Consider the following 26,751-nt stretch of genomic DNA (forward strand, 5'->3'; position numbering starts at 1 on the left):
CACCATGGGCTGTACCATCTGCGGTGTCCCCGGACTGTCATGTGCATTGTTCAGCAGCACTCATGGCTTCTACCCACCAGAGGTCAGTAGCACTCTCCCTAGATGAGACAAAAAGGTCCCTAGGCATCGCTAAACACGAGCGATGCACCGTCACCCTGGTTGAGAGCCACCACTCTGGGTGACAGCTTTGTTCATGGCCAAGTTTGACCAGCCACAAAATGGCAAAACCGCTCTCCTTGCTAACCGAAGAGGGGTGTCCCGAGTCCACAGAGGTCTGTGCTGGGAATCAAGCTGGTTGCAGCAAGTTCTGTGTTCCTTTCTCAAAGCTCCTGACACTCGTGGCCAGAACATGTGATGAATCAGGTGAGGCGAGCCGTGAGCTTTCACAGCTGCTGCCGAGCCACACCTGGTCCCCACCTGCTGCTCTTGTGGCCCCACACTGCCCGGCCTCTTCTATGTAGCTCGTCTGGTCCCTATGGCTGCTGAAGCACACAACTCTTGACTTTAAAAATACCCATTAAAATATAATATAATATAATATAATATAATATAATATAATATAATATAATATAATATAATATAATATATATAAAATAATAAAAAAAATAGAAACCATTAAAAACACAAAAAAATCCGAACAACCTTGTTTCTTGCCATCTGTCTCTGTTAGAAATGCACGTACAGAGCCACTCACAGGGCTTTTATTGCAGTATTATTTATAATGCAAAAAAGATGGGCACACCTGAAAACCCATTGGGGGCGAGCCCAAACGAAACTGGCCATGTGTGTGCACGCTTGGGCTGCAGGGCAGCAGCTAAAAGGACAAGCATGCTGGCTATGGCCAGGTTGCCAAGATGCTGTCTCTGGGCCTTTGTTCACCTTCCAGGAGGTAACAAGAACCCAACATCACACAACCCATCATCCACAGCAGTGCACATGTGCGAGAGCCTCCAAAAGGGGCTGTAGAGGAGTATCGGCCCCAAAACAGTGGTCAGCTCTACACTGAGGGAGGCTGAGGCAGTTCTGCAGTAAAAGTGCAATGGATTAGTTATTAAGAACGTATTTCAGAAAAGATAAGAATACAAGCTCAGGGGAAACTCACACATCCTGAAAAGATAAAACAAAAATCTGTTTCCTGTTACTAAAAAGAAATACTATAAGATTTTGGTTATGTCCTGCCAGGATTTTTTTTTTTTTATATTACCTTAAAAATATAAAAAACCAGCTATTCTATCAAAGGTTGCAACATAACACTTCTCAGCCAATCCCCCATTGCTGGCTATCTGTGTCCTGTCTAGTTTTATTTGCTGTTCCACATCCCACCGCGGAGAATGTCCTGTTGACGACCAACCGCCCTTGCTACTCACTTCTTTGTTGAGGAAGAAAATACCAGGTCAAGGGATGTCCGCGTTTTTAAACCCTGCCACCCATGGGGGCCAGCTGTTTTCCAGAGCACTTGGGTGAGAGCTTGTGTCTCCAGGGCAACCTGTGACTTGGGCCCCCAACCCTTGCAGGTGGACTACAAAGCCGACGAGTGGCTGATGAAGAACATGGACCCCCTGAACGACAACATCGCCACGCTTCTGCACCAGTCATCAGACAAGTTCGTCTCGGAACTGTGGAAGGATGGTACGTGCCCCCTGGCCGCGGCGGGCCTCTTCCCGCCCTGGATGAGGGCTGGGCCTCCAGCCTCCACCTGTGGGAACGGCCCGGCAGCCCAGAGCCTCGTGGTGCAGGTGGCCTGCCCCTCCTCGGCCGGCTGCTGCTCGGGAGTTCTTCTTCCTTGCTTCTGTCGGTTCCTCCTTTCCCTCTGCCTGGTTTTGCTTTGACCTCTCTGTTGCAGAGATGCAGAGCACTCAGAGAGCCTATTTCTATCAGCGCTTTCCCATTCTCCACCTAGAACCAGGTGACTGGCCCCCCCGGAGTGCTGTCCCTTGTGTGTGATGCATCCAGGGCTGTGTGAGGCACGCTTCTGTGGAGTCTTCTTACCTGTTGGCTCTTCCTGCCCGACTGCCCCTTTCCCTGGTCTGCCTCTGGCCTGTGGGCAGGCTGTCAACCTCGATCTGTATAGAGATCTGAGAGAGGGGGGAAAACCCCCACAAAGCCCAGTGTACACATTCATATCCTCCTCAGAGCTCCACCCCGGGGAGGCAGCACTGTTTTGCTGCTTGAATGGCTGTGGGTGTCTCAGCATGAGGTTTAGGTGTCGTGCGCCCTGCTGTGTGTATTTGCACCCAAAAGCTAAAACTAGAATAGCATCTGCTTTTGTTTGGCACTGTCAGCAAGGGCCTGTTCCTTCTGGGCTGGGCCTCTGGGGGGGCAGGACATGCTCACATGAAACGGCCGGTTATCATGGGGCACATTCGACCTTCTCTGGGCAACCTGAGTGGCCTTCGCCAGCCACCCACTCCCAGGACACCTTCAGTAGCCAGTGAAATGTGCCCCGGTGCGTGAGGTCAAAAGTGCCTCCCATTTTAATTGACCGGTTCAGCAGGTCTATCCTCACTCCCGGCTTCTGTCCTGAGCACCTGTTCATTTTGCTGTCTTCAGACAAATCCTAGAGGTCTGGTCACAAAGGAATAGGAAACTTTGTGACTTTGTCACAGAATTCTTAGCTTTTACATCCAGTAATGGAAGGCTTTAGATTGAATATTGGCTTTTGCTTAAAACTGACTTCAAGTCACCAGCCACTTTGGTTGGGTTTGCTTATTACTTTGCTTTCACCCCTGAGGAAAGCGTTCCTCATTGCTCTGGGCAGGTGCCATGGCGGCAAGGGCTATGTCCTCGGAGGGTGTTTGAGATGATAAAGACCCATGTGCTAGGAGCCCAAGTAAGACACAAGAGCACGAAGGGGGGGTGTACAGACTTCAGAATATTCATTGTGACAAGTGCTGGTTCTTGGGGCCTCTGTTCTGACGCCATGTGCTGCTCTAAGTCCCTGATTTAGGGGCTCTGCACAGGCAGGCTTCCAAATGGTAAGGGAATCATCTAGAATCCTAATAGACAATGGTAGGTAGCTGTACAGCTCTTACTTTCTAACTCCTACTGCTCTTAGGTAAAGGTCAGTGGGAATTCAGGATACTGTTTTTTTTTTTTTTTTTAATGGGACTAGGAAACTACTACAGGATTCTGTAGGTCAGATTTTAACACCTCCTTAGAGCCAGCCTAGTGGAATAGCCCCCTTGCTATTCTGAAATAGTGTTGCCACTTTAGTACATCTGTTTGGCAGTAAGAGCTTGAGTAGGGCTGAAGATGTGCAATATGAACTCCCCGCGCACCCTCCCACCCCCCTGTGGCTTTCCAGGCTCTCCAAACCCTTTCCTGCTTCCTGTTCACAAAGTCAAGTTTGCTGAGCATTTGGAGTTATCTTAGCCATCTGTGTAGATTCCAAGTAGAAATGGTCTTGCTGTCCTGTGGTCTCTCCTCCTTTGTCTGGGTGTCTGTTTCTTTCCTGTCCCTCCACCCCCCTCCAGGCCCACTGGGCATTCATGTGCTTTTCGGGTGGTATCTGCAGTGGACCGCATCATCGGCCTGGACCAGGTGGCTGGCATGTCTGAGACGGCGCTGCCCGGGGCCTTTAAAACGCGGAAGGGCATGTTCCGGACCGTGGGCCAGCTCTACAAGGAACAGCTGGCCAAGCTGATGGCCACGCTGAGGAACACCAACCCCAACTTTGTCCGCTGCATCATCCCCAACCACGAGAAGAAGGTGCGGGTGCTGGGCCCCTGTCTGTCTCCCTGAGCAGAAGTGATTGATTCCTCCCCCCCGCCCCCCCCCCCCCCCCCGCCCCGACACGTGAGCCTCAGGGGAGACCCTCTGCGGGTCAGCACAAGGCACTCTTAGCAGATAGGCTGCAGTGGTAGCCTGTCTTCCGGCTGGGGTGCACTACCTGACTGGAGCCTTTCCTGAGCCACAGTCAGGAAACTTGACTGTCCAAACCTGTGGGCTGCAGTGATCCCCCTCCTGGGGGCTTTTACCTGCTGAGTCCGCAGAGGCCTGCCCCACCCTTCTCCGTCAATCCTAGGCACGGATTTAAGACCACATGCATATATTTTTGTCTCCAGGCTGGCAAACTGGATCCGCATTTGGTGCTGGACCAGCTGCGCTGCAACGGGGTCCTCGAGGGCATCCGGATCTGCCGCCAGGGCTTCCCCAACAGGGTGGTCTTCCAGGAGTTCCGGCAGAGGTGAGCGGGGCCTGTAGCCTGCCTCATCCGGTGCAGAGCACTGCTTGAGGGAACAGTTTCCTCATCCCTATGGAGCTGAGGTCCGGCTGGCTCCTCCCGTCCCTGCTGTCTGCCACCCTCTGTATGAGAAGGGATCTCCCCATTTTATTACCGAAGCAGAAATTACCTAGCTGGCTGTCACGCCTAGCAACCAGGGGGCCTGGCCCTGTTTGCTACCGTTAGAGGATCTTGGAAGAGGCATTAAAGAGGAATCAGCCAGAAAGTGGGGTGCCAGAGGAGCTTCATAGAAATGCAGGTCGCAGGGCACTGTGGCTCCTGGCCATGAATGCAGAGAGGGGCATGGGTGACACGGTCCCATTCATGTAATAACCACGCTTAGTGCCAGTTGCTGGCGCCATGCAGCCCTCTGACTCTGCGACCATCCCACCTGTTAGCAGTCCCTGCAGCACCTGGGGGGAATGGGGAGTGTGGCCACCCCAGGTTACAGATGTGGACACCAGGCCATGAGCAGTCGGTGAGGCCAACCTAAAGCTCACCCCTGAGTGACCCAAGTGGTCCAATGTGACTCACAAGGTCCGAGTGACCCAAACGGTCCAGTGTGATCCAAACAGTCCAATGTAAGTTTCCATTCTTTCTGGAAAACAACGCAGCCTTTCTGGGTCATTCAGTCTAAGGAAAGAGCAGGGTGGGATTTACCGAACATTTTCCTTCCTTGGGAGACTTTGGGAGGAGGATCCTACATGCGCTGTCCTAGAGGGACAGTTCTCCTCTCCCCTGTGCGTTCCAGGCCACTTGGAATCCAAGCAAGGGGTAGACTGACCAGCCTTTTATCTTTTATTTTTTTCCCTCAGGTATGAGATCCTGACACCAAATTCCATTCCTAAGGGCTTCATGGATGGGAAGCAGGCGTGCGTGCTCATGGTGAGTAGAGCTGCTGCCTCTGCCTCCCTCTGGGGGTGGACCTTTGGCGGGTGGGCACCCACATCCTTGTACCTGGATGATGCCTGTGCCCTGTCATCCTGCTGATGCTCTAGTCCTGTATCTGCAGGGTGTCTCGAGCAGAGGCCCCCTCGGCACTGGGATGCTGGGATGGTCGGGTGGCATGTGGGCAGGGTGGAGGACACGCTCTGTGGCCATGGCAGGGTACTGTTGTGAGCTGGTCCCTTCCTTTGGGGCACATTCTCATGCTTTCTGGCTCACGTTTCCTCTGGTTGTCATGCCCCGTATGGTTGGCACCAGGGCAGCAGGCCCGGAGCATGGCAGCTGCCCCTAGCCCCTGCAGTGCCTGCTTCTGGACATTTCCTCTCGGCCCCTGGAGCAGTGCCTGACATGCAGCAGCTCTCTGACCTCTGTTAGAATGCATGGTGGCCCACAGTGACTCAGTGGGCAAGCTGGGGCTGGATCCCACCCTGTCATATTTCCCACTATATGGGTGTCACACTGTTCCTAACAGGGCCAGGGTTAGTGGCGACTGCCTTCTGTGGTCTTTATTCTGCATTCTTTTCCAAAGAGGAGAGAGGATGAGCAGGGGGATTGGCAGAAAAAGGAAAGGGAAGAAGGGATTTGATACCTCCTACTATGTGGAAAGCTCTGCATTAGGTGATTGGGAGGTGGGGATGAGGAGGGAGGAGACTACTCCCTCTGTCCAGGGCTCACCAGCCTGGGGGGAAGCAGGGCATGACCAGGGAGGGTGCGTGGGCCACCCTTTCTCCAGGAGACATGGTTAGTGGTTGTCCCAGTGAGGGGTATCCCTCCTTCAGACAGGGAGGGAAGATGCCTGTGCTGGCCCCTCCTGGGGCCTCTTCCACGGTTACCAGGACTGTATGGGGGCCCCAAGCTCCCTTGGATCCCACTCCTCCCTTTTCAAAGCTTGTTCTGAATCCTCTCCCAGGCAGAGAGAGCCCATCCTGTACCCAAACCACACAGTGATGGTAACGAGCACGCAGATCTGTTGCGTACACAGTACGCCCTGTGCCAAGCTCTGTGCCCTCCTGTTCATTTCTCACAGCCATACTGGGGAGGAGGCTCTGTTAGTTGCTGGATTTCTTCAGTTCTAATTAAAGAAAGCATTATTCCCATTTTCTAGCTGAGGAAGCACAGCCCCAGGTCACCTAATCAGCGTTTGGTCCTGGGCTTGGCCTGAACTGGAGCGTGTCCTCGTCGTGACAATAATGATGATGCTCGGCCACCTCTGGGTGGAGGGTGGCCCAGCCGGGCATTTGTAGGCTGTGATTGCAGAGCGTGGAGGCGGGAGGTGGAAGGAGGGAAGACCTTTAGGTCCCGTTAGTGTGGAGGTTCTGTGTGTTTCCGCTGTGTGATGCATCGCTCTGCTCCCGTCTAGATCAAAGCCCTGGAGCTGGACAGCAATCTGTACCGCATCGGCCAGAGCAAGGTCTTCTTCCGGGCCGGCGTGCTGGCCCACCTGGAGGAGGAGCGGGACCTGAAGATCACAGACGTCATTATCGGGTTCCAGGCCTGCTGCAGGGGCTACCTGGCCAGGAAGTGAGTTCCTAAAGGGACCCTTCCCGGCTTTCCTGCTGTACAGGGCTCTGGCGCCAGTCGGCGGTCTGTCTGAGGGGCGCTCAGGAGGAGCTCCCTGCCCCCTGCTTTCTGGATTTATGCCTGAGGCTGGGAAGGGGGTGACTCAGTGCCTGATTTGCCTGCTCCACACAGGCCTGCCTACCAGTATTCCTCAGCATGTCCCTCGTGTGGGGATGATGCCTGGAGTCTGGCTGTCCCCAGAGTCACCTGTGCTCCTGGGGCAGGAGACCGTCCTTGAGTCCCGAGCAGTTTGTTTGAGAGAGGGGCTCACCTGCAGCAGTCAGTGGGCATGGCAGCTGCATGCTGGCCTCCTGAACCCGTGTCTGTGCTCGGGGCCGAATGTTCCGGTGTGAGCTGGGAGCCCTGGGAGACACAGCATGGCTTTGTGGTTGGGCAGATGGAGCTTTCATTGATCCCAAAGCCCCCCAAGCCGACACATTAAGCCCACCTTTGCAGGACATTGGCTGTTGACATCCTCCTGTCCCCCCGCATCAGAGGCCCCTGATAGTGAGTGGCAGGAGGCTGGGAAGCTGAAGTCACTGCATCTCTTTAATGACCAGTGTCATACTCAATGCAGAACTCATTACTTCATGAACTCACCTACCCCTTGGTGAAGGAAAGTGGCCTGGTGACCTAGGTCCTTGTCACCCTCTACAGGGGCACCCACAGGACTCAACCCCAAGGCCAGGCTCCTTCCCTATGCTTCTGTTTTGAGGTGTCTCAGGCAGGAAGGGTTAAGGTCCCCTGAAAAAACCTCTGGTCTCCTGAAGGTCTGTGGTCCCCTGCCCTGACTATGTCCCTCTCCCCAGGGCCTTTGCCAAGCGGCAGCAGCAACTGACAGCCATGAAGGTCCTGCAGAGGAACTGCGCCGCTTACCTGAAGCTGCGGAACTGGCAGTGGTGGAGGCTCTTCACCAAGGTGGGTTCTGGAAGGGGCCCCTCCCACACCATAGCCCTACGAGCGCTGTGACGGCCTCTGATGTGGAGGGGACAGGCAGGCCTCACACTGGCCTCTGCAGGCCCCAGGGCCCTGGGAGCAGCACTCCGCCTCTCACCCACCGCCCTGCAGCCTGCTGATGTGAACCTGAGCTGGGCCTGCCCCCCAGGGTCTAGAGCATGTGGCGTGGAGGGTCGCAGCCTGCCATCAGGCTCAGAGCAGCTCCCAGGGTGTGAGGGCCCTGGCTGCTGGGGCCCCGTATGCTGGGGGCTCAGTCCTCCCAGGGAGCCGCAGGGCGGTGGGTCAGAACCTGCACACCGCTGGACAGGCCTTCTGCTCCCTTGCCTCCCCACCCCTCCCAATCCCTTCATCACAAAAGTCATTCAGGCTGCTTTTGTCTGTAGTAAATAACTTCTGGCAGTTGGTGAAAGGTAGGGTAACAAAAAGCATAAAGAAGAAAATAAAACTTTCCGTGTGATCTGTTCAGCCCTGAGCCAGCGCTGGCATCTGGCAGATGTTTCCATGTTTATCCCCTGTCTTTACTCCCTTTAAATCTCCGCTCTGTAAACCGTATGCGTTCTTACCTAGCTGAGCTCTGACTTGCATAAACAGTCTTGTGTTCGTATTTTCCATTTAAAATTCCTTCACGAGCATCATCTTTTAAAAGTTAGCATGTCGTTCCCTGGAGCCGTTTCCGATTTTATCTGGTCATCTTTCCCGCGCTGTTTCTTTCTCTCATTCCCAGTATTTCACCGTTGTAAACAATGCCGCCCTGCACATCTTCATGCACACACGGGGTCCTCTCTCTGACCCGTGCTTAGCAGCATAGCACCGAATCCATCTCCAGAAAGATGGTCTGAGTGTGTGCCTCCTCCCCACAGCGTGTCTGGGTGTCCGTCACTCCCTCGGGCTTACGTTGGGCACAGGTGAGGGGACTGCTGGCCTCGATGGTTATCGTCAGCCAAACACTTCTACCTCTGTCTCTTCTAGGTCAAGCCACTGCTGCAGGTGAGCCGACAGGAGGAGGAGATGATGGCCAAGGAGGAGGAGCTGGTGAAGGTCCGCGAGAAGCAGCTGGCTGCAGAGAACAGGCTCACAGAGATGGAGACTCTGCAGTCCCAGGTAGGTGTCAGCAGGCTCTGCCCAGGGAGTTGGGGCGGCCGCTCCAGGTGCCGCCACCTGCTGGCCACCAGTGGGCGGGGCGTGTTTGGAGTTGACAGCCAGGTTTTGTTGTCACTGTAACAGCAGCTCATCTCCCTGCAGGCCCCATTCGGGGTCCTGTGATGTAGGGAGGCCCCCGGTGGGGTGGAAAGCTCCTGAGTGTTGGGTTAGCCTTATGAGCCTGTTCCTGGTGATGGCGGTGCCCAGCTTGCTGGGTAGTGGTGAAGATCAAGAACATGAGAGATGGGAACTGGTCTCATCAGGACGGTCTCCTCACCACGGGAGGCCGAGTGAGGGGTTCTCTGCACTGCTGGGGCCTGAGGAACATGCAGGGGCTCACGTTGCTCACGTGCTCTTGGCAGCTCATGGCAGAGAAGCTGCAGCTGCAGGAGCAGCTCCAGGCAGAAACAGAGCTGTGTGCTGAGGCTGAGGAGCTGCGGGCCCGTCTGACGGCCAAGAAGCAGGAGCTGGAAGAGATTTGCCATGACCTGGAGGCCAGGGTAGAGGAGGAAGAGGAGCGCTGCCAGCATCTGCAGGCAGAGAAGAAGAAAATGCAGCAAAACATCCAAGTGAGCCCCTTCCCTCCCTGCAAGGAGGGGCAAAGGGGATGGGGTGCAGGGAGGCGTGTGCCCCCAGAGCTGGAGGAAACGCAGAAATCCCAGGGCCATGGAAAGCCCCTCTTCTGTTTGCTTGGGCTGCCTGTTGGTGCTGCTCTCTGGGGGCAGCGATTTCTCCCACGGGCTCAGACCTCTGCGAGCACCGCCAGCAGAGCACCAAAGCCAGTTTAACTAACTTCCCTCCCTCTGTCCTCACCGCGGCCAGTCCCGGGAGCCAGGGCCAGCAGCTCTGCCCACGCCTCTGGTGGGCAGCTTGCTCAAGGAAGCCCCTCATAACAAGCCGAGCACACAGTGGGTCCGGGGCCTTGGCGTCCTTTGTGCCCTGGCCTCAGTTTGGAAGACTGGACCCCTCAACTGGGTGGAGCCAGGTCTGGGTCCCGAGGCGGGGTCTGTGTGGTCTGCGCCCCTCACGGTCTCCCCGACTCCGTGGTAGGAACTGGAGGAGCAGCTGGAGGAGGAGGAGAGCGCGCGCCAGAAGCTACAGCTGGAGAAGGTGACCACCGAGGCCAAGCTGAAGAAGCTGGAGGAAGACCAGATCATCATGGAAGACCAGAACTGCAAGCTGGCCAAGGTGAGGCCCACAGTGCTGTGGAGTGCTGGTGGCTGGGTGCAGGCAGGGTATGGGCCCACCACCACCCTCCCTCTCCTGCCTACTATGGTTTTCCTGGGTGTCCGTGGCCTCCGAGCACCAGCATCCTATTTGAAGGCATGTGTCCGTTATGTGGGGCCCAAGGGAGAGGTCTGGCCTCCTCAGCGAAGCTCTCCACAGGTTCCTGAGACTTGTAGCTGAGCCACCTGGGAGGTTCTGCACGTCTGTCACCAGCGGCTCTGGGCACCGTGGTGGCTTACTGTTGAGGGGCAGGTGCCCTCCTCCAACTGTCCCCAGGGTACTGACTGCTCCTCTTAGAGCCAAGTTGGGTCCCTGTCAGAGTCTGCTTCTGAGCAGATAAAAGCCCAGAGTCGTGTCACAGAAAGAAAGACAGGGTCAGAAGGCTATTCTCAGTCCCGAGCATGTGGTGGGGGTTGAAGCGACAGGATGCCTGCCTGTGGACCCTGTGACACGAGACTGAGATCCCCGTGCTGTCACCTGTGTAGTCAGCTTTGTTGGGGACCTCGCTAAGATTATGACTCCAGTGATGGCCACGCAGCAGAAAGTGGGGAGAGCAGCCTGGGTGCTTGGGGAGATGAGGAAGGCAGAGATCCCAGCCTGCCCAGGGGATGAGTGCTAGGTACAGAGCGTCGAGCCACCCCCTTGCCGATGCTGGCTGGACGCCTTTCTTACCTGAGCCCAAAGGGTGACATAGCACCCACATTTGTAGATCCTAAGGAAACTTATCCAGCTATTTCAGGGGTGCTAGTGACCTTTCAAGGTTATCCTTTGATCCAGAAAATCCTAATGAATCTGAAGTATTAAACCAATGCCCACTCCTTGGTTTAATCCTAAATTTGTGGGTAAGTCATACTTTGAAGAGAGCTGAAGTGTTCTGTGCTCAACTGACACCCTTGGCGCCCCCCCCCCCCCCCCCAGGAGAAGAAGCTTCTTGAAGACAGAATAGCTGAGTTTACCACCAATCTCATGGAAGAGGAGGAGAAATCAAAGAGCCTCGCGAAGCTCAAGAACAAACATGAGGCGATGATCACCGACCTGGAAGGTAAGAGGGTAACAGCCATCTGACCTAGGAACCGAGGCATCGCTGCTCCAGGGCCCTCCTGGGCCCGGCTGCCAGGATCAGGAGCACTGCACTGGTCTCGGGTTCACTGTCTGCACCCCCCAGCCACTGCCCTGAAAACCGCAGCGACAGCTCTGGTCCCTACGGGGTCTGGGCCTCCAGGCACTGGCGGGACTGGGAAGGAATGTCCCCCCCACCTGAAGGGCTCTCAGAACACTGGCATTTCTCTACTGTCTGTGTCATGAGTTGCACAAGATTCACTTGCTAAGAGGTCGTAGGTCTGAGCCCAGCTCTGGGTCATCTTACAGCTATCCCATCATCTCTGTGGGCTTTGGTTTCTCTTCCCTCTAAGGGGGCACAGGGAACGGGTATCCTTGGGGACTAAACTGAGTCATGCGTACAGACACACCATGCATGCTCTACTGTGCTGAACAGATGCCGCGACAGGCCATTGCTTGACTCAGGCCAGGTGACCCGTTGTGCCTTTGTCTCCCTGAGTCCCGGGAGGAGGACGGGGTAGCATGCAGGTCTGGGTCTATCTGAGGACTTCCTGCCCCTGCCTCTTGAGAGGTGTAGACAGCAGAGGGAGAGGAGAGAGTAGTATGCTGTGGGGGCTCCGAGCTCATGCCAGAAACCAGTGCTCCCTCAGCAGAGATGTGGGGCCACCTGGCGTGTCCAAGGCAGCTGTTGACTCCCTGCACACGTCGGGCCCAGACTGTCCAGGCTGACCACCAGGAGGGTTTGCCCAGCCCCGCCTGCCCCCCTCACATTTGGGGGATGTGGTGAGACAGGGTGGCAAGGGGACTCGAGGTGCTGGCAGAGGCCTTGCCTGTCATCTCCCTCCGTCACCCGGGAACAGTCTGAAACACAGTGTCATTCAGGTCCAGGAGGGCACAGCCACTGGGCAGGCGAACACACAGGGTTTTAGTTTGACCCTGATGAGTATTAACAAAGATGTGGAATAGCCCAAGTGAGCCATGTGCATGCGCGCGCATGCACACACACACACGGCTGGTGGGAGCATGAACGGGTAGGTGGTCTGGAACGGTCCAGCCTTGCCTGGCGGAGTTGGAGCCTCACGGGCCTACAACCAGCCCAGCACCCTGGGCCGTGTGTGCGACAGCTCGCCCAGCAGCACTGTTCCTGAGGGTGTGCAGTGAACACAACCCGAATGCCGCCAGTTGAACAAGTAGATGAGCTCTGGTGTGTTCACGCAACAGAGCCCCAGACTGGTCCACATGGATCAACTGCAGTGACACTTACCTGGCTAAGTCTCAGGGTTGTAATATTGACTGACAAAAACAAGTCAGGGAATAAAGTCGCTAACCCTTACTGGGTCAGGGGTTGTGGTGAGTGCTTGCAGATACTCATGCCCATGAGCCTCACGACCTAATGGCGCAGGTTGTCTCATCATCCTTGTTACTCAGATGACCCACAGCAAGGTCAAGGGATTACCTGAGGGACGTCCTAGTGGAAATCGTAAAGCCAGACATTGGACCCTGACCCACGACCCATGCCGACCGTATAGAATTCATGCAGGACTTTCTTTACATAATTTAAGTTCATGCAAAACTAAAGCTGGTTTTTAGGAAGGCAAACCTGGTGCAGCCTTAAAGGGGGCTGTGAACACGACCTGCAGAGGAGCATAGGTCCCTGGCGGGGCAGGTCAACAGGGTTTGGGGTGACCTGGGATGTGCTTTCTTTCATCCGGGTGTTGGGTACGAGTATCTCCATATCGTTATCCTTTAAGGCTCACATGGGTTATAACAAAAACTCAGTATTTTACATAAGAATGAAAAACAAGGACGGAAAAAGAATCAGTGGGCACTGAGGGCTCTGTTGATCTCCCCGGGCTCCCTCCTCAGAGCGCCTCCGAAGAGAGGAGAAGCAGCGTCAAGAGCTGGAAAAGACCCGTCGGAAGCTAGAGGGGGACTCCACCGACCTCAATGACCAGATCGCCGAGCTGCAGGCTCAGATCGCCGAGCTCAAGATGCAGCTGGCCAAGAAAGAGGAGGAGCTGCAGGCCGCCTTGGCCAGGTGAGGGCCTTGCTTCAGCCCATGGTGGGGCCAGCACCCCTTGCCCTTGGAGCTGCTGCACAGCAAGACCTGTCCTGTCCACTAAGAGCACCCGTGTGGCTCCTTTGTTGTCATTTATTTGTAACCCCTCCAGAAGTCACCCACAACATCACCCAAGCACCATAGGTCTTTCAGGCATTTTTAAATTTTCTGACTACAGATGTGCTTGGGAAAAAAAAAAAAAAAAGATTAGTTTTAGATACACAAAAAAATTGAGCAGAAGGTGCAGAGAATTCCTATACACCCCTGTCCATCCCCCACTATCACATCCCAGTCCGGGGAGGCACACTGGTTGCTGCAAACGAACCTGCACCAACAGGTGGCCATCACCCAGAGAGCGTCTCTGGCACCTTCGTATTTTTTCCTTGGTTGCTGGAATGATGGACTCTAGCATTTTATTTCATTTTCACTTAATATTTAGTTTTTCTTCTCCTTATGTTCAGAGCACCGAATTTCAGTTTGGAAAATGACGTGGCTCCCCTGTGAGGTTTTCCAGTTCTCAAAGTGGTTTTGCTCTTAAATCTCCTGGAAGCTTTAGATGTTTTTGCGGAGAGGGGCACCTGAGGGCGTGGTTATGGCTTCCAGAAGCGGCGGTGGCTGCTCTTCTCTGAAGCCTTTTCTGTACCCTCTGCTCTCTGGGTGGGAAGAGTCTCCCCTGATATTGCTGGTCTCTCTGGCAGAGTGGAGGAGGAAGCCACCCAGAAGAACATGGCCCTGAAGAAGATCCGAGAGCTGGAATCGCAGATTTCCGAGCTCCAGGAAGACCTGGAATCTGAGCGAGCCTCTAGGAATAAAGCTGAGAAGCAGAAGCGGGACCTTGGAGAAGAGTTGGAGGCGCTGAAAACAGAGCTGGAGGACACTCTGGACTCGACGGCTGCCCAGCAGGAGCTCAGGTGTGCCATGCGGCCAAGTGGCCAAGTCCCTGAGGTGGGGGGGGGTGTGTGGGAGGCAGAGGTCGGTCAGGAGGGGGAGGCCCGTCGAGGAAGCTGGCTTGGAGTTCGAGTGAGGCCAGGGTGGGCTCTCAGGCTGAAAGGGCCCCGATTCCTCCACAAAGTGGGTATGTGAGTGTGGGTTGGAGACGCACAGCCGAGACACACGGGAGGGAGAGTCCGGCGGCACACCCGGCCCCGGGCCTCCGCTCTGAGGACATTCCGTGCTTCTCTCCAGGTCCAAACGTGAACAGGAAGTGAACATCCTGAAGAAGACCCTTGAGGAAGAGGCCAAGACCCATGAGGCCCAGATCCAGGAGATGAGGCAGAAGCATTCTCAGGCCGTGGAGGAGCTGGCCGAGCAGCTGGAGCAGACAAAGCGGGTGCGTGGGCTCCCCCAGAACCAGTAGAATGGGAATGTCAGGTGGACTCTATAAATGCCACTTTTATATTTTCTGGAAGATCGTTACGTTATTAGCCAGAATGTCAAATTTCAGAGGCTTTACTGGAAGCCTGACTCCAAGCAACTATAATTTCCTTCATCTTCTAACACTGCTTAAGTCCTAGCGTCAGTGATGATTACATTTTACACTTGAACGTGAAGGAGGCTGGGCGGGGATCGTTCTAGAGGTGAGGACCCAGGCCACGTGTCACGCTCAGCCGAGTGATGAGTGTGGGTCAGGCCTGCGCTCCCGGGTCCAGGGCTCTTGCCAGCACACCATCCCTGAACTGGCCTGCCAGCAGGCTCGCTAAGAGCACATTCTGGATCTGGAGCTGACAGCTCTCCCAGCGCTGGAAGGAGGACCAGCCTTCTGCCCTGACACAGACGCCCCTTCCCACATCTTGGCTTGTGTCCCCACCAGGTGAAAGCCAACTTGGAGAAGGCGAAGCAGACCCTGGAGAACGAGCGAGGGGAGCTGGCCAATGAGGTGAAGGTCCTGCAGCAGGGCAAAGGGGACTCTGAGCACAAGCGGAAGAAGGCTGAGGCCCAGCTGCAGGAGCTGCAGGTCAAGTTCACCGAGGGGGAACGAGTGCGCACGGAGCTGGCGGACAAGGTTACCAAGCTGCAGGTGAGGCCTCCATGGCCGGGAGTGCCTGCCTGTGGCTCCTGGGCCTTGGCCCAGATCTCCAGGGCTTCCCCCGCCTGTGCACCTCTCTCTCTCTCTCTCTCTCTCTCTCTCTCCCCCCGCCCCCCAAACTGGCTTGTCAGTGAGGCATTCGGGGTGCAGTTCCCCTTTGCCTGACTGCTGAGGTGGCGCCAGAGCAATCATGCGCCTTGTCCCTCCTGTCCCATCTCTCCCCGACACACCACAGGTTGAGCTGGACAATGTGATGGGTCTCCTCACCCAGTCTGACAGCAAGTCCAGCAAACTCACCAAGGACTTCTCTGCTCTGGAGTCCCAGCTTCAGGACACACAGGTAAAGGTGGCAGCGGGTCCCAGCTCCTCTGATGCCCCGTTTTCCCCTGTATCCATGGGATCTTCCACCCCCTCCCCAACCAGGAATTCAGCTGGATCCAAGGGATCAGCTCCTCCCTCCCATTGGGGGTGTGGGGCCCATGCGGGTCTGACCCTGCGCCTCCTGAGCACACACGGCCCCCCCATCCTTGGTGTAGGAGCTGCTTCAGGAGGAGAACCGGCAAAAGCTGAGCCTGAGCACCAAGCTGAAGCAGATGGAGGATGAGAAGAACTCCTTCAAGGAGCAGCTGGAAGAGGAGGAGGAGGCCAAGCGGAACCTGGAGAAGCAGATCGCCACCCTCCATGCCCAGGTTCTTATCAGCGTGCCACCCAAATGACTCAGGGGTGCTGCAGGCTGGGGAGTTCCTGCTGGGCACCTGCCTGCCCAGGGGACAGAGGAGGTCCAGGGGGCACGGGAGAGCCAGGGGACAGGAGGCCTGGGGGATTGAGGAGGCCCGGGGGACAGAGGGGGCCTGGGAGTAAGGGGGGCCCGGGGGTAGGGGGGGCCCGGGGGACAGGGGAGACCCAGAGGACAGAGGGGGTCCAGGAGGCAGGGGGCGCCTGGGACATAGCAGGGGAGGCCCGAGGGGCAGAGGAGGCCCAGGCCTGCCCCAAGCCGGGTGTCCTCCTGCAGGACCTCCTGCCCTCTCCAGCTGGAGAACCTCCTAGCCAGGGTCCCCAGGTAGAATTCAGGGGTCTGTCAGCTTAGATGGAGGAGATATCAGGTCTGTATTTCCACCAACCTGACAGATGTGTAGCATTTTCTTATACCACCAACGTAGGCAGGAAGCCATGCCAGCACCACCGCCGTCACCTGCATTTTTCTGTATTGGTTTATTTGCTGATCCTATGAATTTTATGCCTGTTAAAACGTCATTATAAGAAGGAGGCTATAGTTTCTTCCCAGACTCCCAGAGGGTCTGCAACCAGAAATAGATCAAGAGCCCTGTTTTGCACATCCTGTCTTGGGTCCTCCTTGTGCCGGGCCAGGATCTACACCACCTCCTGGAGGTGGCCCATAGTCCATGTTCAGTCTGGGTGGGGTAGCCCATGTGTGTGCGTCAAGACAGTTTTGTCTGTGGGTGCCAAGAGGGGTTGTGGGGTGGGTCCCCCCAGAGCTCCTGCCTCCAGCAGACAGATTTTGTCCCTGGGCAGAGGCCGATGGAGGAGGCTCCCCTCTCTGGGCTTGTCTGTAAAACAAGAAACAAGAGGCTTGGTGTATGTCTTGACTGAGAGGCCTTCCCCGGGACTGCATGCACTGGGCAGACACCCTCTGCAGAAACCCCATTTCTCTTGCCCCCATGGAAGAGGGGCATCCCCGTGCCTGGGCCTCCGCTCATGGGGTGTAGGCCAGCTGCCACTGCCCTGGGGCACGGGGCTGTCTCCCTAACTCCACACTCCTGCCCAGGTGACGGACATGAAGAAAAAGATGGAGGATGGCGTGGGGTGCCTGGAGACCGCGGAAGAAGCGAAGAGGAAGCTCCAGAAGGACCTGGAGGGGCTGGGCCAGCGCTATGAGGAGAAGGTGGCCGCCTACGACAAGCTGGAGAAGACGAAGACGCGGCTGCAGCAGGAGCTGGACGACCTGCTCGTGGACCTGGACCACCAGCGCCAGACCGCCTCCAACCTGGAGAAGAAGCAGAAGAAGTTTGACCAGGTGTGGGCCCCAGGCACCCCCCCACCGTTCATTTCCCACCTGGCACAGGCCGCGGGGCAGGCACACGGGTCCCCCTCACGGCAGGGCATCTCTTCCTCTTTCCCATTTATTACATTTTTCAGATTGTTTCTATGGAACCAGTTTTATTCGTATGTAGAATCCCCCCCACCTGCCTTTTTTCTTTTTCTCTACCCTCAACATGGGGCTTGAACTCACAACCCCAAGGCCAAGATGGTGCATGTCCTACCTACTGAGCCAGCCAGACACCCCCGTTATGTAGGGTTTTTATTTATCTGGCATACCTCCACCTCATTCCACAAGGTCTGAGGCAGCTTTCAGAGACCCAGATTGTGGGGTAGGATAGAAAAATAGAATAAATCAGGGGTCAGCAAAACCAGCCGAGTGCAGCCCTGTGCCCCTGTGCTGGGGGTGAAGGTGTGCTGGATTCCATCACGCTCCCCTGTTTGCGGCTGTCTCTGCCTGCTCCGTGCTTCTGCAGCAGAGTCCAGCAAAGTCTAGAGCATTCATGGCCTGGCCCTTTAAGGGCCTTGGGGAATAAAGAGGTACCGGGACAAGAGGGACTGGGAAGATGGGGAGACGAGGTCTGGCCATGGTGGGCCCTCACGGAGAGTGAACACCTGGGCATCTCTGATGAGGGCTGCAGGTGGGGCCTGGGCCTCTAAGCAACCAGATTCAAATATGTACGTATGTATGTATGTATTTATTTATTTAGGTTTATTTATTTATTCATGAAAGACAGAGACCTAGGCAGAGGGAGAAGCAGACTCCTCGCAGGAAGCCCAATGCAGGACTTGATTCTAGATCCCGGATCACAACCTAAGCCGAAGGCAGGCTCCCAACGGCTGAGCCACCCAGGCGTCCCGATTCACATGTTTTTTTTCTTTCTTTTTTTTTCCACGTGGGTTTTAAAGGAAACACCAAGTGGTTGTTCAGGAGAACAGGGCCTTTCTTGTGTCATGCTTCCTGTGGGTTTTCATGGAAGGGTCGCCATATGACGTACAGAATCATGATTCTCAAATAATCCAAACTAAACAGACCTCACAGCGTGCTGACAGAGATCACCTTGTCTGGTTACGAGGACACACTGGACGACATGTGCCCCACTTGGAGCCCGCTGGGTACCCTGGGTGATGGCCTTGTGGCAGCTCTTCGTGCTCCCCTCCCCTTAGACCAGCACTTAGGATGCTCATTCCCCAAGGAGTTTTGGGTCCGGGTGCTTAGCCCACCTGAGGTCAGCATGCTCACGGTGACCTCCTCTTCCCCAGCTACTGGCCGAGGAGAAGACCATCTCTGCCAAGTATGCAGAGGAGCGTGACCGGGCCGAGGCAGAGGCCCGGGAGAAGGAGACCAAGGCGCTGTCGCTGGCCCGGGCCCTGGAGGAGGCCATGGAGCAGAAGGCGGAGCTGGAGCGGCTCAATAAACAGTTCCGCACTGAGATGGAGGACCTCATGAGCTCCAAGGATGACGTCGGCAAGAGCGTGAGTACCATGTCAGCCACCAGGGCTCTAGAGGGACCTGAGTGGGGAAGTCACAAGGGACTAGGGGCTGAGCGAACCCTGAGGTCAGGGACCTTGGGGACCTTGTCCGTCTGTTCCTGACTCAGCCTTCCTTGGTGGTTGGGGTGGCAGGTCCACGAGCTGGAGAAGTCCAAGCGGGCTCTGGAGCAGCAGGTGGAGGAGATGAAGACCCAGCTAGAGGAGCTGGAGGACGAACTGCAGGCCACCGAGGACGCCAAGCTGCGGCTGGAGGTCAACCTGCAGGCCATGAAGGCCCAGTTCGAGCGGGACCTGCAGGGCCGCGACGAGCAGAGTGAGGAGAAGAAGAAGCAGCTGGTCAGACAGGTGTGGAGGCCCTCCCACTGCCCTTCCCTGGAACAAGGCCGAGACCGGCTCTGGGCAGGGGCATGCTGGGGACAGCCCCCCGCCCCCCGCCCTGGCTCCCCTTTCCCTGGGTTGTGTTGGGGGCTCCTTGTCCACACCTCCCCTGTCCTTATGTTCCACTCTTCTGTCTCAGTGTTCAGGGACCTTCTCCTTAAGGCCAGTAACCTTCATGGGCCCCCAGAGGCCCTGTGTAGCCCACCCGGGCTCAGAGCGGGCCTGGGTCTGGGTGTGGGTGCAGCCTCCCAAGCTGTTGGCATGTGCCCCAGGTGCGGGAGATGGAGGCTGAGCTGGAGGATGAGAAGAAGCAGCGCTCGATGGCGGTGGCTGCTCGTAAGAAGCTGGAGATGGATCTGAAGGACCTGGAGGCCCACATCGACTCCGCCAACAAGAACCGAGACGAGGCCATCAAGCAGCTGCGGAAGCTGCAGGTGAGGTCGGCTGGACCAGCAGCATGGTGTCGGGACATGCTGAGAGGTGCCACCCTCCCCTCTCCGCAGACAGATGGGGTGCCCTTAGCCCTGTCTCGCAGATGGAGACTGTGGCCCTGGGGTTGAGGGGAAGCAAAACAGAAGCAAAGCTGCGCTGAGATCATTGACTGTGTGTCTAGTAAACAAGGAAACAAAGCCATGGAAACCTCGAAATGCAGTGACGTTAGGGAGGTAGTCAGTTGGTGGCGGGTTTCCAGAGTAAACCAGAGAGAGCCTTGGCTCCCGACCTGATCCGGTCTTGGTGGACAGTGAGTGAAGCTTCTGAGCTGAGCACAGAACCCCACATGCAGCCCAGAGCACAGGACACATACTTAGGAGATACTCCCCTCATCAAGGATTAAAAATCACAAGTCTTGTCTATTCATGTATTCCTTCTTGTACTTTAATAATAATTTTAGCGTAGTTAATATACAGTGTTATTTATGAGTTTCAGGCATACGATGCACTGATGTGTTGGTATGTCTGAACTCAGTGTTCATCAAGATAAGCATTAAAGATAAAAATCCTAAGAAACAGCTATCCGAAACCACATCGCACCCAGAAGAGCAGCCACAGGAAGAATGTAGTCGGGGCCATTGGTGAGGTCCTAGGGTGTAGATGCCGATGTTGCTGGTGGCAATTCTATCTGCTGCCTTGTGGCCCAGGGAATCTCAATTTGGGATTTATCTGCAGAAGAGGGAAAAAAACCCTATTTGAGCAAGATCTTTAGAGTTAAAACGAATTATGGGAGAAGAACAAAGGAGACGTGTTTCTACCCTGTAGTGGGGGCTGATCCGGCAGGTGGGCATTGACCTAGAGTGGCAGGTGTCCCGGGAATGGTGTCAGAGTGCCGCATTCGGGTCAACAGCCAGTTGTAGAAAGTGTGGCCCAAGTTGCAGCTTTGGTTAAGGTGTAGCCAGCGGTGTTAACGCTGCCAGAGGTGTGCTTGGTAAATCCTGATGGTCAAAATCATGTGAAAATGGCACAGGGTAAAAGAGACGACTGTCTATTATTTTGCCCTTTTACCGCCAAGTCGGTTGAACATGGCTCCGGGCTGCAGGGCCGCCTGAGGTTCCAGGGGTGGGGCATCCCTGCGAGGGGCGGTGGCCGTGGTGAGGGTGCCAAGCCTGTCCTTGCACCCCAGGCCCAGATGAAGGACTGTGTGCGGGAACTGGATGACACGCGTGCCTCCCGTGAGGAGATCCTGGCTCAGGCCAAGGAGAACGAGAAGAAGATGAAGAGCATGGAGGCCGAGATGATCCAGCTGCAGGAGGTGGGCCGGGCCTCAGAGGGGCACTCGGGGTCACCAGCAGGGGGCAGCCCAGAGCCGCCACCCAGGGCCTCCACCCAGCCAGCCTGGGCCAGCCTGGGCCACCCAGCGCAGCTGGCAGCGAACTAGCCTGACTCCAGCAGTGGGTTGGGGGTGGTTTTGGCTTCGTGAAACAATTCCCTGCAGGGTTTCATTAAGTAGCTGGGCTCCCTGGTGTGATTAAAACGCTGTGTGAATTAAATTGTCGCCATTTGGGGCCAGCTCCCTTGCGTGAAATGAGGCTTTGTGATAATCACCACCTCCTGTTGGGCGTTGGCTCCTGTCAAGGGGGAACCTTCCCAGACCCGCACCGCCTTGTCGGTCACCTGTGAGCCATATCCCAGAGGCCTCCCCTCCACCCTAGGCGGTCTACAGCGTGAGCTGACTGGCCACCCGGTGCTCCTGCTGGGCTGGGTGTCCAGGCCTGTCCTAGTCTATTCTCACCTGCCTGGCCTGAGGTGATCCCTCCCTCTGAGGTCATGTGTGGGTCTCTCTTGAGACCACCTTACCCACCTGGCTTTCAGAGGCCCTGTGCTCTTGCCCTAACTCCCATCCCTGCCTCGTTCCTCTGACTTCTGGTTTCCCTGGGATGCAGAGGAACCAGCCTCCCGTCAGGGAAGGACGGTTTTTTATTTATGTCTACATCCCCAGCACATGACTTGGTTCCCACACTTAGATCTAGGGGCTCTGCAAACATGTGCCTAAGCTGTGGCCTCAGTGGAAGGAATCAGAGGAGCTGATGAGGAAGGGCTTCGTGGAGGAGGCAGACTTGGGAGAGGTTTCGAGAGGAAGGGCCAGGGCTTGGGGGGCTTGGGGAGCATGGTGCTGTAGAGTGCCAGGAACGGGGGAGGGGGCTTGCGGGGCCTCAGGTGGGTGGCCCCAGCGGGTCACGGTCTGGGTTCTCGTGGCAGGAACTGGCAGCTGCCGAGCGTGCCAAGCGCCAGGCCCAGCAGGAGCGGGACGAGCTGGCAGACGAGATCGCCAACAGCAGCGGCAAGGGGTGAGCCCTGGCGTGGTGTGTTCAGCTGAGGGTGGGGGGCGCCCCTCCTCCGGGACAGGCACCGTCTCACTCTGCCTCCCTGCCTCACCCAGAGCTCTGGCGTTGGAAGAGAAGCGGCGCTTGGAGGCCCGCATTGCCCAGCTGGAGGAGGAGCTGGAGGAGGAGCAGGGCAACACGGAGCTGGTCAACGATCGGCTGAAGAAGGCCAACCTGCAGGTAGGCAGGGTCGGGCCCCTGGGTGCCCCTCCCAGTGCATCCTGGCACCTGCAACAGCCTCCCTTGGTTTCCCTCTCTGGACCCTGGCTGTGGCAGGGCTCCCTACCCTGGGAGGGCCCAGAGCTTGGGGCTCTGTGGGACCCAGCGGCCCCACCTCTGCCCCATCGTGCTCCCTGCCCCCCATGCCCAGCCTTCCTCGAGGTCACCTGCCCTCCTTCCCACAGATCGACCAGATCAACACCGACCTGAACCTCGAGCGCAGCCACGCCCAGAAGAACGAGAACGCGCGGCAGCAGCTGGAGCGCCAGAACAAGGAGCTCAAGGTCAAGCTGCAGGAGATGGAGGGTACCGTCAAGTCCAAGTACAAAGCTTCCATCACTGCCCTCGAGGCCAAGATCGCACAGCTGGAGGAGCAGCTGGACAACGAGACCAAGTAGGTGTTCCTGTCCATCACCCGCAACAACCTGCAGGGTGCTCTGTGCCTGCCCGAATCCCAAGTCCCAGGGCCCATGTCCCCTCCTGACCCGCCCTCATCCCTTCCACTGAGCTTCACGGAGTTCACCGAGGAGCCCACGGCCCACCTCTGCAGTTGGGGGCTTTGGTGACTGTCCCTGGGGGCTGAATCAGCAGAGGTGAGGGTTCCTGTCCCATCGGGCAGCCAGTCTGCGGGCTCAGTTAAGACTGAGGCTTCTTTGGTGGTAATGGGCAGGTCGCCCCAGGCCCCAAATCTCAGTTTTCCCTCCCCTTGCCACATACATGCTCTTGGGACTGTGCCCCTCCCTTCCTGAGCCCGTTTGCTCATCTGTGAAATGGAGCTGGTCACCATGCCTCCCGTAGACCGACGGTCGTGGGTGCTCAGTGACGAGCGCCCTCCTCAGCCTCAGAGCCTCCAGGTGGGGGAGATGCCAGCGAGGTCTAAGGACAGCTCATCCGGCTGCTGGCAGGTGGCAGGACCCTGTGAAGGAGGGTCCCTGAGCCGCCTCGTCTGTGCCTCGCAGGGAGCGCCAGGCAGCTTGCAAGCAGGTGCGTCGGGCCGAGAAGAAGCTCAAGGACGTGCTGCTGCAGGTGGATGACGAGCGGAGGAACGCCGAGCAGTTCAAGGACCAGGTGTGTGTGCACACCGAGCGGTGGGGCCCCGGGACCCTCCCACGCTCCCGTCCTTAACCGGGGCCACTGGCCGCCTGTCTCTGCAGGCCGACAAGGCATCTACCCGCCTGAAGCAGCTCAAGCGGCAGCTGGAGGAGGCCGAGGAGGAGGCCCAGCGGGCCAATGCCTCCCGCCGGAAGCTGCAGCGCGAGCTGGAGGACGCCACCGAGACCGCCGATGCCATGAACCGCGAGGTCAGCTCCCTCAAGAACAAGCTCAGGTGAGCCCTGCCTCCCCTCCCCGAAGCCCGTGGGCTCTGAAGGGTGCACTGTGGACAAAGCTTCCAGAGCTGGTTCTATCTGTGCCCTGGCGGTCAGTAGCCAGGCGCCCCATGCTGCGCTGTCCTCCGCGGCTGGACAGCTCCCTGGCCTTCCGGGTGCATGGCGGCTCTTGGGGTCCTTTGTCCCCATTTCGTCTGCACACTTGGCCTGGTAGCTCCAAACCTCATGAGAAGGTGTCCAGGCTGGGTGTTTCGCCCCAGTGGTGGCCCGAGGTGGCCTGCCGGTCCCTGGTACGCATGGGCTGGGTGTGGCCCAGGGCCCTGACCATCTAGGCCTGCGCCCCTGGGGGGCTGTGGTGTGGATCCCGAGGAGCGGGTCCACTGAAGAAGTTCAAGTGGTGGAGGCAGAGGGTCTTTTTCTCCAGGATTCTCACTTCTCTCCAACATTCTGGCCCACAACAAATATTAACTTTCTTATGTGTGATCAGAAGGTGCTGGGATGTGCTTACAGGATGGTCACTCGGTGACCTCTTGGGTTCACCTCATTTTGTATGCCATTTGAGCATCTGTATGAAAGGTGACGTCTGTGCACCCGTGTTCTGGGGTAAAGTGGGAGGCCGGGGGGCCCGAGGCCCTGTCGGATGTCTGGGCCTCGTGTCCCTCTAAAGATGGCATTGAAGTGTGAGAGCGGTACTCGGCCACCCTAGCGACCCTGCTGACCCTGTGCCTCTGCCCCCAGGCGAGGGGACCTGCCGTTTGTTGTGCCCCGCCGGGTGGCCCGGAAAGGTGCTGGCGACTGCTCAGACGAGGAGGTGGACGGCAAGGCGGACGGGGCTGAGGCCAAAGCTGCCGAGTAACCACTCCTCCGGCTGCCCGAGACGGACGGACAGACCGACAGACGACTCCGCCTCCCCTTTCCAGCCCCACAGCACCCCGTCCACCTTCTTGGGACTGCTGTGACTATGACCTCCTCACCCAGTCCCGCCAGGCCAGGGGACCTCAGGCCTGTGCCTCCCTGCCCGCTCCCCACCCCAGGCCTTTCCAGGGCGTTCGGCTTTCTCTGCTGCAGCCCCCTCCTGCTCCCCTCCTACCCCCAGAACCTGATACCAAAGAGTCAGAGTCTTGGGCCACTGGCCTGGGAACAGAGTGACCAGCAGGATCTTTGGCCCTCTCTTGCCAAAAAAGCACAAGATGGCGAGGCAAGGAGGGCGGGCCACCGGGGAGGGGCAAAGAGTTTTCTACGAATCTATTTTTCTTCAGACTAAGAAGTTTTGATAGCCCGACACCCCAGGAGAGTTGTCACCTTCCCCCACCTCCGCCACCAGCTCCCCCTCCTCCTTTGCTGTTGGCAATCACACACGGCGACCTCACGACCTCCACCCCATTGCCCCCCCCCCCCCCCCCCCGACTCCCGTGGGCCCTGGGTGATTGGGGAAGAGCAGGCCCAGGGCCGCCACCTCTGTGCGGGGCACAGACTGCGGGGGGCGGGGAAGGAGAGTCGTTCCTCCCCACCTGCTCTGGGCAGCGCCACTGTCCCCTCCTGTTTCTAAAGTGTCTCAAGTGCAATGACTACCCCCTTCCCTCCTTTGCCGAGGGCAGCCTGCCCCTGCCACAGCGGGGCCAGGCCGAGCAGACAGGGCCTCGGGGCCAAGCTGGAAAGGCCAGCAGTGGCTTCTCCCAACGTTCTTGGGGACCAAATATATTTAATGGTTAAGGGACTTGTCCCGAGTCTGACAGCCAGAGCATTGCAAAGGGCCAGTGGCCCTCCCGCATGACCTTGTACCTACTCAGAGACTGGGGCCCGATTGTAGACTATCTGCACCGAGGACTCGGTATGGTTTAAAAATCTGTCATCTGCACGGTTGTGTTTGAAAGGAAAAAAAAAGTTTCCCTCCCCTTATAATAAATGATAAAATTCCAAGTCTTTATCACTGCCTTTCCTTTGGAACCATGTTTAGAAGAGAGTAGCTTGTCCTACACTGGTCTACACTGGTTGCTGAATTTACCTGTATTCCTAACTGTTTTGTATATGCTGCATTTAGACTTACTTATAGCAAAGAAGGCATTTTTTTTTTTTAAAGAAAAACCAACTGAAGTCATGATGATATATGAAAGCTACATATGGCTAAAAAGCTCTGAATTCAGGTCCCAGTTGCTGTCACAAAGGAGTGAACGGAGCTCCCAGCCCCACCCCTTTTTTATATTTTAAAAGTGCCTTAGCATGTGTTACAGCTGTCACCACTACAGTAAGCTGGTTTACAGATGTTTTCCACTGAGCGTCACAATAAAGAGAACCATGTGCTATGACCCTGTGTCTGGTGGTGTCTGTGTGTCCAAGCAGGTGGCCTGGATGGGACTGTGCTGGGCTTCTGCAGCGGGCATTTTTTTTTTTTTTGTGCATCTTCTGGAAGCTTTTGGAAGTGCAACATGGCTGAGGCACAGGCTTGGATGAGGGGCGGTGGTCGTGCAGGGAAGGGTAAGCTCAAAAGGCAGGCTGGGCCTGGGGCAAGGGCGCTAAGAGGATCTCCTGGAAACTTCTGCTGACTTCAGTTACTGAGTACCTACGTGTGCTTGACTGGGGTTAGGGACACGGACCTAGGTGCTGAGTTCCAGGAGCTTCCTTCACTGTCAGACAAAGCCTGCTCTCTGGAGGTTCCTCCGGAGCTGAGTTCTGGACGAGCAGGACCAAGGGAGTCGGTGACGGGCAGCTTCATGATCTGGGGGAAAGGACTTGATTTTCAAGTCCGTGTGTGTCCTCGTCTGAACATGGAGGTGACCGGGACAGCAGACGCCTTCAAGGGTGTGCTGGGAAGACGGACGGAGGTCATGCAGATACTGGGACTGCTCAGTGCCTGAGCTACACAGCGAGTGCTCAGGAAATTGCAATTCTTATTAATTAAGCACCTACTGTGTGCCGAGCACAGTTCCTCCCTTCCTCTCTTCATCCCCTCAGTACCACAGTCAGGTATGTACGCTTTCCAAAAGCAAGGAAACCGAGGTGTTGTGAGAAGCTGGGAGGGGGGCATTTGAGCAGGGCTGTGTGATGCTCCGAAGTCTCCACCACTTGTGGAAGGGAGACCTGGACACAGCGGGGTTCAGGCCTACAGCGCCCTGACAGAAGCACTTCAGGGCAGCTTGTCCGACCCCCTGGAGGTGGGGAGCTGGGTCAGGAGCACCTGACACCTGTGCCAGGGGCTGTGGGCCAACATGGGCCCAGCCAGCCCTAGCTCCCACCCCCTGCGGCCCGGCCACTGGGGACTCA

At 56.8% G+C, this 26,751-nt stretch overlaps 1 protein-coding gene across 1 annotated transcript in view; it reads left to right on the top strand.

Moving 5' to 3' along the window:
- Positions 1 to 25,796, top strand: part of MYH9 (myosin heavy chain 9) — a 90,826-nt gene extending 65,030 nt beyond the window's left edge. The window contains exons 15-41 of the mRNA XM_041757488.1: positions 1,515 to 1,629; positions 3,515 to 3,708; positions 4,065 to 4,186; positions 5,038 to 5,107; positions 6,528 to 6,688; positions 7,537 to 7,645; positions 8,654 to 8,785; positions 9,187 to 9,393; positions 9,875 to 10,012; positions 10,970 to 11,093; positions 12,977 to 13,148; positions 13,868 to 14,080; positions 14,355 to 14,499; positions 14,980 to 15,186; positions 15,431 to 15,535; positions 15,732 to 15,884; positions 16,982 to 17,230; positions 18,517 to 18,729; positions 18,880 to 19,092; positions 19,398 to 19,559; positions 20,743 to 20,871; positions 21,819 to 21,907; positions 22,000 to 22,123; positions 22,348 to 22,556; positions 23,122 to 23,230; positions 23,317 to 23,489; positions 24,229 to 25,796. Of these exons, the coding sequence (XP_041613422.1) occupies positions 1,515 to 1,629; positions 3,515 to 3,708; positions 4,065 to 4,186; positions 5,038 to 5,107; positions 6,528 to 6,688; positions 7,537 to 7,645; positions 8,654 to 8,785; positions 9,187 to 9,393; positions 9,875 to 10,012; positions 10,970 to 11,093; positions 12,977 to 13,148; positions 13,868 to 14,080; positions 14,355 to 14,499; positions 14,980 to 15,186; positions 15,431 to 15,535; positions 15,732 to 15,884; positions 16,982 to 17,230; positions 18,517 to 18,729; positions 18,880 to 19,092; positions 19,398 to 19,559; positions 20,743 to 20,871; positions 21,819 to 21,907; positions 22,000 to 22,123; positions 22,348 to 22,556; positions 23,122 to 23,230; positions 23,317 to 23,489; positions 24,229 to 24,346 (4,155 nt within the window). The 3' untranslated portion in view covers positions 24,347 to 25,796. The remainder of the gene's footprint in view (positions 1 to 1,514; positions 1,630 to 3,514; positions 3,709 to 4,064; positions 4,187 to 5,037; positions 5,108 to 6,527; positions 6,689 to 7,536; positions 7,646 to 8,653; positions 8,786 to 9,186; positions 9,394 to 9,874; positions 10,013 to 10,969; positions 11,094 to 12,976; positions 13,149 to 13,867; positions 14,081 to 14,354; positions 14,500 to 14,979; positions 15,187 to 15,430; positions 15,536 to 15,731; positions 15,885 to 16,981; positions 17,231 to 18,516; positions 18,730 to 18,879; positions 19,093 to 19,397; positions 19,560 to 20,742; positions 20,872 to 21,818; positions 21,908 to 21,999; positions 22,124 to 22,347; positions 22,557 to 23,121; positions 23,231 to 23,316; positions 23,490 to 24,228) is intronic.
- The last annotated feature ends 955 nt before the right edge of the window (positions 25,797 to 26,751 follow it).

Source organism: Vulpes lagopus, chromosome 5 (genome assembly GCF_018345385.1).
Source record: "Vulpes lagopus strain Blue_001 chromosome 5, ASM1834538v1, whole genome shotgun sequence".
Lineage (NCBI taxonomy): Eukaryota > Metazoa > Chordata > Mammalia > Carnivora > Canidae > Vulpes > Vulpes lagopus.